The 12,506-nt window shown below is 33.8% G+C and overlaps 1 protein-coding gene across 1 annotated transcript in view; it reads right to left on the bottom strand.

Annotated features, from left to right (window-relative positions):
* The window catches only part of LOC149961985 (ATP-binding cassette sub-family C member 3-like), a 150,912-nt gene that overhangs the window by 33,291 nt on the left and 105,115 nt on the right, over positions 1-12,506 (bottom strand). Inside the window, exons 12-14 of the mRNA XM_090163917.1 lie at positions 8,045-8,191; positions 7,886-7,982; positions 5,099-5,286 (exon numbers count right to left, since the gene is read on the bottom strand). Of these exons, the coding sequence (XP_090020043.1) occupies positions 5,099-5,286; positions 7,886-7,982; positions 8,045-8,191 (432 nt within the window). The remainder of the gene's footprint in view (positions 1-5,098; positions 5,287-7,885; positions 7,983-8,044; positions 8,192-12,506) is intronic.

The following is a 12,506-nucleotide window of genomic DNA, read 5'->3' as shown; positions in this document are numbered from 1 at the left end:
TTCCCCTGTATGCTTTATCAAATGTTGATTTTGCAACGGCTAAACGAACCCTATCCCCAATTTGTAAAGTTGGCCTGCCAATTATTTTAAGATTGTTTTTATTAACATCTTTAGGCGCAATTCCTGTTGTCGAATGTTTTCGAGCGTTATAAGATTTTGCAATTAATGGTTATTTATTAAGATAATGTAAATTACCGGTCTTTGTAATTATTTTAAATATTTTAGATTTTACCGTGCGAACAAGTCTTTCAATCATAGATGCCTTGTTTTCAGAATACGCAAGATACTGGTTACGTTATGATGTTTTAAAAGAGCTCGAAATGGGGCGTTCCTAAATTCTGAACCCGGGTCGGTACATAAATTAAGGGGCACTGTTTTTAAAAAATGACTCTAAAGGCCTTTACAATCTCGCTAGAGGTCTTATTTTTTAAAGAGTATAGCCAAACGAATTTGCTAAAGACATCCTGAACTAAGAGTGTAAAGCGGTAATTATTATTAAACGCTTGTAAAAGAGGCAGGTCTAATAAATCTGCCATAAAAGTTTCGTCAATAGTTGTTACGTATAATTTGTTACGTTTAAGGAGAGTACCCGAGGTGTTTATTGCCGATTTAGTTCAAAGTCGGCCGTAATGTAGACCTATATGAGATATGAAATTTCGCAAAAGGAGACGTTGCACTACCCATTCGATTTGCCATGACAACCGAAAATGTTTTTGACTTGTTAAAACAAAAATAAGATTTTTTCCTTATTTTACCCAAAATTTGTTACAAATTTACCTTTAAAATGTTTCAATTTACCCAAACTTGATGAAATTTACCTAAATGTGGTCCAAATTACACATTTCGTGATTTTCAAAATTTTTCAAAATTTTCGTAGCTAGGAACCTGTGAAACCGAGAAAATCCCATGCTTTTTTAAATGGAGATTTTGTTGTTTTAAGTGATCAAAAACATTTTCGGTTGCCATAACAAATCGAATGGGTAGTGCAACGTCTCCTTTTGGGAAATTTCATATTTCATATAGATCTACATTACGCCCGTGTTTGAACAAAATCGGCAATAAACACCTCGGGTACTCTCTTTGTGAGTGTCGGTTGGTTGTTTTTGGAGAAAAACTTTAATTTCTTTTTCCGATTATAGTAAAAGTTATTTTAGTAAATTAAATTACCTTTTAAATTTGAAACATTTTGCACAATATCAAAATATAATTGACTTTCTTCTACTAAGGGGTCAAGATCAAATTCCTTTTGAAATCTTACAACGATATGATCGTAGTTTAATTGTGGAATAGTTAATAATATCATATTTTCAACTCAGTCTTCAAAATTTGTTCCAAACCCGTGTTTGCAAGAGAGATCGTGAGTAATTGCCGATTTACAGTGAGAATTATCACAATTCTCAGTAATTTCAAACATTTTGTTAATAAGCTCATGTATGATTATATCATGCATGATATTTATGGCTGACAAAATTAAATTAATATCTTGATCAATTGTATGTTTACAATGCTTCAATCTTTTCCACGCTGCTTGGTTCAGAGTAAATCCATAATTTGTTGAATAAAAAAGATGATACAAATTATTTTTTCCTCTTGCGTAAGACCGTACATCTACAAGCTTTTCTTTTTGTCCCTTGAAGCAGTCGATTTTTATCTTTGAACCTTCAAGAGGGAGCCACGCGTGAAAACCTGCAACTTGATCTTCAAAAAAATCCGTTATTTCTTTTTCGAATGTAAAAAGAGATTGCCAGGCTTCCAAATTCAGTTCAAATTCGGCGCAAGTGTCTAGTCGATAAATTTTAATTGATGGGTTGACATAACCTATTACCGCTACTTCTTGTTTAGGTGAGAGACTGTGAGTTCGAGACATCTTTACAACTACTATTTTACGAGGTAACTAACCGATCTTTGTCCTCGTTGTTTGTTTTTTATTCCGTAATATATGTAACTTGACGCTCTTGGTTAATGACAAATCGGTTCTCATATTCTCCAATAATAATTATGTTTTGAATATTGGTTAAGGGTGAAGAAAACTTCATTACCATTCGTAAACTACCATTCCGTTGAATTGAGAGATTATTAGAATTTTTCCTTCTGTGTTGAAATTCGTCGATTTCTTCTACGGGAATTTGTCGTGGTAAATATTTTTCTTGAAATTTATTTACAATTAACGCTTTTTTCACTCGAACTTCAATAAAATTTGTTGCGTAAGTTAAAGAAATTTTTTTGGCGTGATTTGAGAGTGGATAATTTGAAAGGTAATCACTGTCGACTGAAGCTAAGGGCGATGCTTGCGGAATTCTTACTTGCACATCTTTTTGTAACTGTATTTTTAATTTTTAATTAGGTTCGTTTTCATCTATTTTTACCGTATTTATTTGAATTTTTCCTTTAAGTGTTTTATTGGCCTCAATACTTTTAGCAAACTCATTAAGTATATTATTTTGAAGAGATGTAGGGATAGTGTTCTTATTTCGGTCTACATCACCCTCGTAACGTTTGGTTGGAATTTCAATTTTAATATAATCCCATTGATTTTCTTCGGGTGAAATAGCATCTGACACGTGCCCTACTTGGAAATGCGAATACTCCTTTGTTATATTTGAATAAGTTTCAGGAAGAATTATCTCTGCTAATGCACAAGCCCATTTTTCATTGTTAAAATTTAAACGTTTTGATAACTGTACTTTAAAGGTAGAAGGTGTATTTTCCGGGTAAATATCGGGTGATGCGTTCGAAGGTAGAAATACTACGAAACTTGACATCTTTATAATGACAGTTTTAGTTGGGCGACATCTCGTTTTATATTAATAAAAGATTTAGCGTGAACCTTAACACGAAAGAGTTAAAATATCTATTTTTACGTAGGAAAAATAAGAACAATATATTTATTAGAAAAACAAATTTATTCACATATTTTCAATCATTTGACAAGTTTTTTCAAGATTTTCCAAAACCTCAATGGGCGTTTCAACTTGATTAAGACTTAAAATTTGATTATTTTTACAATATTCTTGAAAAAAGATAATAGCTTCCATCTGCTCATCAGACGGCATTACAAAGTCCGGTGGAAATACAACGTTTGGTTTCATTGTTGAATTTAAACTATCTTCAGTCTTAATAGCAATCGTCTTTTTTTACGATGAATTTTCTTTGGGGTTCCATTATCATTAACAAAATTGTCTAACCACTCTTGATTTTTTACGTTAAACTCGTTCAAATAATCAATAATTTGATCGTCTAATATTTCTTCTTCGGTTGTATATTCCGGTTGTTTTGAATGAGAGCAATCGCAAACGTCAATATTAAGAAGTGTTTTATTAGAATGACTAGATGTCAAATGGTTCATCAAATACATCTTAAACGTTCTTCGTTCCAAAAATAAAGCTTGACAAACCCAGCATTTAACACTAAAGTTAAAACTATCTATAATATTAAACGCGTGTTTACGACATGCCGGTTCATAATAACAAGGGTTCTCGGCAGGAGATTTGCATTTAAATTCTGGTTTCCCCATAAATAACTTCATTTTTTTTAACGTTTAAAGAGCTCGACTTTTGAGACGTCTTGCGCTTACACATATCCTTTGGTTTTTAAATGTAAAAACAATTATTATTTATAGATATAGTTTTATCGCCAGTTTAGACTCGTTTATTAGTTGTTTAAAGTATTTTGGGTGGGGCCAAAACTTGCCAAGGCTATAAAGCGAAGGTCGCGAATTTGTTTCCCTATCTCGAAATTAACTAATTAGCATTTTAAATTGCTAAAAATGGAAAAAAAATTATAACCAGAAGTAAATGAACGAAAGTAATTAGGGGGGGGGTCAAACATTACCACCGATATCTCGGTTCGAGCTTGTCCGATCGTGTCCAAACTTGTTGGGGTGATAGACCGAGGCTTAGGGGTTGTGGACAGCGGTCGAGCGTCGAGGTCAAAAGTCATCGTCAAGGTCAAATTTAGGGTTAAAACCAAAATATGTTTTTCGACTTTTCCCAAGGTCAAAACCGGTTTTTTGGAAAAAAAATTGACGACATTTTGGCGGCCATCTTGGCGGCCATCTTGGAAAAAAGTGTTAAGTTTTAGTCATCCTCTACTGTGGTTAACCAGCATAGGAAACTTGATTTGATTTTACTCGAGTTCAACTCTATTTTGCATTGCAAAGATTTAAATGATTAAAGAGACTTCAGACATTATTAAGCAGAGAAAGACGGCTAAACGTGCATTACATAGCTACATGTAATATAATTACTAATTTAAGAACCTATGTAATTAACACGAGTGTTGTTTTAACTACAAAGCATACGGATTTGCCACAGGTTTTATGAAAGGATCGTTTTATCCCTGGATTTATTTTAATCGACCAGGCTTAACAACCAAAACCACAATAGCAACTTGTTACGCCAAAACTCTCCGGCTTACCACCAATCCCATTTTAAAAAACGATTAGCCGTCAACGTTTTGGCTTGTTTCTGTTATAATAAATTTTGTCATTCTGGAAGGAAACCGACAATTCAGAATTCTAAAACCTATATACTCTTTTTCGCGGTATTTTACTGGGCGCGTCCATGTTTGGTTTTCCCCTTTCAGCTCCATCCTCCATAACGGGAACTCAAAGAGTGAATGCTAGACTCCCCGCTGAGGGCAGAGGCAATGGTGCGGGATTACCGAAAAAGAGTTTATGTTATTTCAATAAAATTAGATATTTTAAAGACTTTTTTTTAAGATAGCTCATGTATGCCCCCTTGTAGACTTTCTTTATTCCATTGAATGCCAATTGCCTTGTGGCCGCACAAATTAAGAAGCTCGTTCGAGAGCTTTCCAAGGAAAACGAAACGAAGAAATTTTGCATTATTTTAATGCTAAACCCGTAGCATGTATATTCCGTTCACCTGGCATGAGACTACTTTGGGGCACACTCAAGCAGCTAGTCTATAGCCTAAAATATTGTTTATCGTGATCAAATTGTGCCGTTGATAAAGGCAGAGTAAAGTCATAGAATATAATAATTCTTAATTAAATCTAATGAGATTGGGGTGACACTGTGCAACATTCTGTCAGGGAATGACCATGAAGTCAATAAGAATCGAATTTTTTATCTTACGTTCACTGTGATCTCTCCACGGCATTTCTCAGTCTCACCAAGAACAGACGACAGCAGAGAAGTTTTCCCAGATCCGACTTTTCCCACTACAGCAGCCAAAATTCCTTTTTCAAATTCCAGACTTATTCCATGGACAACGGGCTCGTACGAAGAATCCCAAGTGAAATATCCGTCAATAAATTCGATTGCTTCAAAATAAAACAGTTAATAGCGCATAAACAATTTATTTTAAATAAAACCCATATACCCATATGCGCCCTTAAAAAAGGGAAAATTTTAATAGAAAAAACGCTTTTAACTAAAAGGCACTTCACTTCCTTTCTTCGAATTAAGGGAAAACGAACTTCTTAACTATTAATCACGGATTTGCAACTAATCAATTTCGAAATAGAGCAAAAAGGCAGTTGCCAATTTCCTTTAAATTATCTAAAATAAATCTTGTTAGAAGTTAACTTAAGTCTTAGGACCAATTTCCTTTTATCAGGAAATATTTCACCTCCTTTAAATGCAAGCATATACAATTTCGGATTTTCACTTTTTTTGTATAAACCGTGAACTATTAAATCTCTGTGCGAAAAACGGTGTTACAAAGACGATCATTTCATGGGTGTATTGTTATTGGATTTGGCATATTTTTGGATGGGACCATATTATTATTTAGTTTCTTCTATCGAATCGCATCCTGAAGCAGTCCTCGTTTTGGATGAAGAAGTCGATATTTTGAACTTGGAGCTTTCCTACTCTGTTGTTGGAAAGTCACTCGCAAACAGTGCTTCCACGTGCGGGGAATTTTCCCTTTTCCGGGATTTTGCAACCTTCCAAAATGGTGAAAGGGAATAATGCAATTTAAGAGGGAAAACGGGAAGTGAGGGAAAATGGTATTTCGCGAGGGGAAATGAGGGAAAAGTGTTTATTGGGAAGAAAGGGCTTTTTTAGCGTTTCTGATAACAGTTCTAGTGTACTCTAATTGTATATTAATCCATGGATATGTTATGAGTCACAGATGTAAAAAAATTTCATTGCGTTAGATAGTAATGAAAGTCATGATCTAAATATCCATTTGTGACTTTTGAGGATATATTTCGGCAAAATTATTCAAATGTTAGTAATTTTGTAATAAATAAAACCTTATATTTGGAATTCTTTTCAGAATGTAACTGAATATTTAAACAAACTAGCATTGAAAACTCCGAAATATAGCTAGGGATAGAAATGGGAATTTCCAATTCAAAAAAGGGGAAAATGGGATTTTTCCTTTAATGAAATAATCGCAAGAGAGAAATTTTAGATATCAAATGTGGAAGCCCTGCTCGCAAAGTCAAACCAGGACCTAACGATATACAACCCCCCCCCCTTATAAAAGAAAGTGTAGCCACACTTGCTGGCCCCCTTCTAATTATCAACATCCATTCCTTTTTGCAGTAAATTATGACAAACATTTGGACAACGGACAATTTCATACCAGTAAGGTAATATCTAACGATTTAAAACTAAAACGATAAACCTTACTTGCACAATTAGCAAATTTTGTAAATCCAAAACAATAAATTAATATTATAATTATAACGTATATCCCATATAATAGCTTTCCCTCTAGAATCTTGTATGTTTTTTTTAAGAATATATATTTATAATTGTCGTGTTATTGGTTTTTTCTTTTTACCATTTACCATAAAATAATTACGATAGATTTTAGCAAAAAACAAATGGTGTTATGATTTTTTTCCGTTGTTAACCACTTTCAGATTACAATTTTTTTATATTTTCAATAGAAATATTACTATTCGAATTTATTTACATGTACGACTTGAATTACTTTAATCAACAAATTTATTAATTTTAACGAACCTCACACCTCAAACTTTAATTTTTTGGAATTTTTAAGGTTTTACCAATGGGCAGCTATAGGTAGTAATCACGTTTGTATAACATTACATATAATCTCATGATTTTCTGTAACCATGCTAGAGCCTCTTGATAGAAAAGCAATTACTAGTGGTACTACGGACGGAGGGACAGTCCCGCCAGCCGTTGTAGACTCTCCTCGCTAGATGGCGTGATATAGAGTAATAGAACATTTTTTTAAGTTAGAAAAAAAAAAGGGGAGGTCACGTGGTTCAAGGAGAGAGAAGACAGAAAGAACGAGATGAGAGACAGTCAGTGATTATAAGAATAATTGTAAAGTTTAGTTTTATTTCCCATATTACTTAACGATGGAATATATCGTAAGTGTAGATCTTAATTTTTATAAAAATAAACCAGAATATTAAGAAAGAAAATTAGTTTCCCTTATTGACCTACAACTGATATTATCGCTGCCTTAAATAAGCCTATGTAACAGAGGTACTTGGCAAGGGCGTATTTAGGATTTTCTTTCAGGGGGTCTTGAGGGAAAATTTCAAGGGGGGGTGCTGACGGGAGTTTCACTGATTTTTATTAGGAACCCCCCCCCCGTCATCAGCATTTCGGGGGGGGGGGTTCCCCCTTAAATACGCCCTTGGTACTTGGCCCGAACATTAATTAAGGTAGGAGATTCAATATTTCACTTCTCTTTTGGTAATTTATTTACATGTACGACTTGAATTACTTTAATCAACAAATTTACTAATTTAAACAAACCTCACATCTTAAGCTTTAATTTGTGGTGTTTGTAAAGTTTTACCACTAGGCAGCTATTGGTAGTAATAACGTTTGTTACCATACATTTAATCTCACTATTTTCTGTAACGATCCTAGAACCTCTTGATAAAAAAGCAATTATAAGTGGAAAAATAACAATTATTTTACCAGTGCTCTTAGTATGTTTTGAATGGCCAGTTTGAACGTATGATTTTATTTCACTGCCGTTCAGAATTCCGTTAATCCGTTTGAATGAAACCCTTAACTAAAAAGGAAAACAAATTAATAGTTTAATCATTATAAAAAGTACTCTACAATGAGGTTTACCATTAATAGATCATTTATAAAACTAGGCAAAAGGAAAGAATTTGCAGAGACTGCTGCTAATATCTGCAAAGTTGTAAACGCAATTGAAGGTGACAAGACATTATCATCATCCAACAAAACGAACATCGTGAAAGATAGAAACGCTCCCTGTAAAATATGTTGTTTACAATTAGACGAAAATATAACTTTGTTAATAGTTCAATAGTTTTCATTCAAAGCTATTTAGGTAAATCGATAAACATTAATTTACGAATTTTTAGCTTAAACTCTCGATTAAAATTAAACAATAATACAAAACAAAGCCCATCCGTATTTTTCTCTTTGAAGAATTGATCCAAAATAACCAATCTTAACTTAACCAATAAGTAACAAAGCTCACAGAATTAAATTATGTTGCTAATTGTTGGAGTAACGAACTTATAAACCAATCTACTCAATAATTTCTGATAATACAGATTCATAGTATCTTAAAAATTAATTTTAATTTAATGTTTTCAAATATTGTGTTATAATCTTATCTTTACTTTCATCGATATCGTTTTTTATACCTTATATAGGTTTGTTTTTAAAAAGATAAGAGTCATTCCAGGTCAAATCAACCAGGTCCATACCCCTCAAGTTACCGATTTTGATAAAATTTGGTGAACAGGTGTAGTTATGCATAAAACCAACCCCTGTAAAGCAGAAATGCTGAAAAGGTATTTTGAGGGGAGTTACAGGACGAAATGTATTTTGGCGGTTTTCAAAATGCCAGTTGCGCTTTAGCTATAAAATCACCATAACTTCAGTTTGAAAAGTGATATAAATATTCCTAATGGCTTATTTTCAAGGTAATTAATCAATTAATGCCCCAGATTATTATTTTCAAAAATTTTGAAAATTTGAAAACAAATTAAAATTTGAAATTTGGAAGTCACCTATTCGTGGATACCCAAAATAGCTATATTTAGAAAAATTAGTTTTTGGCTTGTATTGACTTATTTGATAACATTACGTAATCTGTAAAAATATTTTCTTGTGTTTTCCAGTTTTAACGAAGTTACAATCAATTTACCTTACCACCGCGCCACAACCAATTTAATTTTTTTTGGCGGGGATTTTTCAAATTTTATTTTTTTTCCTTGTGAACAACTAAATTTCCTCGTATTTTTTAAAACTTATTATCAGTTCCCCCAAGGTGTACTACTGCTATATAAACACTTAAATATAATTGTTTCATTATTTGTGAAATTAAGGGCAAAGTTTACTCCACCGCACCATATTTTGTTTGTTAGTTTCAAATAGCTTATCAACAAGAGACTTGTATAGTACTGATAAATCAATTTTATGATTAAAGAATTTACAAAGTCTTAGCACTTATAGTTAGTGCTTTTTCAGCTTTTTTCGTTTCCGCAGCGGTTAACTTCCATAATCTACCCGTTTTTGTAGTAGGGTTTGCAATAACCAGGACATCTCTACGGAGAAGCCGTCCTCGGTCTTCTTCATTAGGGTAACGATATGAAGCAGCTGGTCCATGAGGGTGAAGAAAGCATAATTCTAGCTCTTGATGGACATCGATTTTCTCTGAAATTAATGCCAGCCACCATTTGCCGTCTCGTTTCGCAACAATGAACCCACGAATATCTGACCAAGGTAAAATGTGACTTTCAGATTCTTTTTGGACTTTAACTGTCGTAGATTTAGTTGAGGATGACATTATTTTGGTTTGTACTTCACTTTTTTTTATCGGTACAACTGAATGAATAGATCTAATTCCTCTAATCCGATGAGCATTTTCGTAACGAACTTTTAAAGTGCTTTCCTTTTCGTCTATTTCATTTTGTCTCACAAATTCAAAAGATATTTTGTCAAGTCCTTCTTCATTTGAATGCCACTTTGCTTTGGCCCACGTGAAAAGTTGCTCTGGATTTAGAATAATGGTGTTATTTAGACTAGCCATGGCTGCGAGTCTTTTCACACACCCTCCAAGGCCATCACAAGGGCCTTGCCGTGGGAAGTTGCAAAAAAATGCCATTCAGCGGTTATTCCATTTGTGTCCTCTTCATGGTAGCATAAGTTTGTTACATTCTTGAAATTTTTATATTGGGAAGGAGCACCATCTGAGAAGTAAACAACTCCCCGCAACCCAGTTAAAGCTTTTTTCAAAAACTCAATAAGTTTCATTAAAAACACGTGAACAGTTGTAGCATCATGCTTTATGCTATCAGATATTACAACATAGTTAACATGGTTTAATGGTCCTCCGATGTGTTCTCTGTAATAGCAAACAAATGGATGGAGAGTGGCTTGATCCGATGCCCAGTGAAAAGACTGAATCGCGTCTTGCGCTATAAACGTATAATTTTCAGAAAAATCGCCGATGATGAGGGCATAGCCTGGAACTAGGGACGCTTTTCTCTGTTGTAAATACAGCGATTGCTCTGTTGTAATATGATCATGCGTTAAAAGCTCTTCTAAATTTTCAAGAAGTTCATCCACAAATTCTAAAGAATTTTTTTGTATAACTTCAAGAGTGCTTCTATCCACGTTGATCCATTGTCTGAAGGTGACAGTGTCAATACTTTCCTCATCAATTATATTTTCGATAATTCTGAGTTCGTAAAATCCTGGGCATTCCTCACATTCTTTCAGAAAACAGTCTTCCGTCGGATTGACACAGACAACAATCTTTATAACTTTTCAAATGCCAGCTACGGTCTTTCGTCAGTTCCCATAACCTAACACCTTCAATTTTTAACTTCACATTTTGATGAAACTTGCATACGCAGTTTTTAGGTCTTAATTCGGCAAACTTAGAAAAGGATATTTGTATTTCACTGTGCATTGACTTAAACATTTGATGTAGTTCCTTTAAATTGCACAAAATGAGTCTTTTCTGTTTGTGTACTCTTTGGTCAAATTCACGGATGCTTTTAAAATCTTTCTTGCCTGGAAGAGTTCGCCCACTGCATTCCTCATTTTCATAGAAATTCCTCACACTATCCACCGTATTCTGATCCAGATTTTTCCCAGGTTTCGGGTTGGGTGTACTCAAGATTCCTTTTTCTTCCACAAGCTTCTTGGTACGTCTTATCATGTAGTTTGTCGCTCCAAATTCTTGCTGGATTTTGGAGGCACTCCATCCTTTGGGTAATACAGTTAAAACTTGAATTTTATCGCTTCTATTTTCTGATATATTAAATTTGTGTTTTAGTTGGTTAATCATTTGATCCAAGTAATTTTGTTCCGCTATCACGTTTTCATCTGTGTCAGTTACTGAAACCCCTCTAATTTCATCGAATGCCTTCTCATAAACAGCTTCAATAGATTTTAATTTATTGCAAGGGTAACTTTTCACCTTCATGAGATTTTTCTTTTTCATGGGTGACTCACCGATTATTTTTAAAGATTCGTTGACTTTGGATAGAACTGGGGTTTTAGGTGAACTGAAAAGAGTTTGAGAGTTATCTTCTTCCATGATAACTCCATCCATTGTGGAAACTGTTCCTTGAGAATCAGTAGCGAGGCTTGATGGTGTTTGATCAATATCAGTGTCTTCAAAAGCAGTTGTCGGTTCCATATGATATATTAACTTTACGCAGTTTGTGCAAAGTTTCATTAAAGGCAGTAAGTTTGATTCGAGCTCAAGTCGTTTAGATTTATAATGTAGATCCAACGTTACAGGTCTCAAATTGGTTTTTATCTTTGTCTTGTGTTTTCGTAATGGGTCACAGCATATAAGTTGTCTTTTTTCATAGTGATGTAAATAAGAATTTGTGTGCAGTTGACAAATATTAGGCCACTTTTTTTGTCCACTTCTGATGCTAATCAACAAAACTTCCTCTGAAGTGAAATCTGATCTTCCATAGTATTTAATTTCCAAGCTTCGATTTTTCTCCTCATTTAGTTCTTTAACTTTAAAACAAACTTCATCGTTTAGTTCACCAAAATAACACTTTAAAATATCCATCGCGATGTTGAGAAACTATCTTCACAATTTAATTTGTATGAAGACAAAAAATCTGACCGACTTCTAACGCCAGTAAACAAAGTCGTGAAGAGACACACCAAAGTGACGCTCCAAATCAAAACTAAAACTGAAAAATGTTTTTTGAAAAAAACCCGCGCAGGCGCGCTACGTAATAAAAATAGTGATTCCTTGCCAAGGTCATTCGAAGCGTACTTCTGTTGTTTCTCGTACGCATGCAGACCTACCGTTTATTACCCCCCTACAGATCCCTCTTTTATGGTGAACTTTGTACTATACAAGTCTGTTGTTAATAAGCTATTTGAAACCAACAAACAAAATATGCGGTGGAGTAAACTTTGCCCCTAATTCCATAAATAATGAAACAATTATATTTAAGTGTTTATATAGCAGGAGTACACATTGGGGGAACTGATAATAAGTTTTAAAAAATACGAGGAAATTTGGTTGTTCACAAGGAAAATAAATACAATTTTAAAAATCCCCCCCAAAAAA

The sequence above is a fragment of the Leiobunum rupestre genome, chromosome 1 (assembly GCF_980474605.1).
Source record: "Leiobunum rupestre chromosome 1, qqLeiRupe1.1.hap1, whole genome shotgun sequence".
In the NCBI taxonomy this organism is placed as follows: domain Eukaryota; kingdom Metazoa; phylum Arthropoda; class Arachnida; order Opiliones; family Sclerosomatidae; genus Leiobunum; species Leiobunum rupestre.
This window is presented reverse-complemented; position numbering and strand designations above follow the sequence as displayed.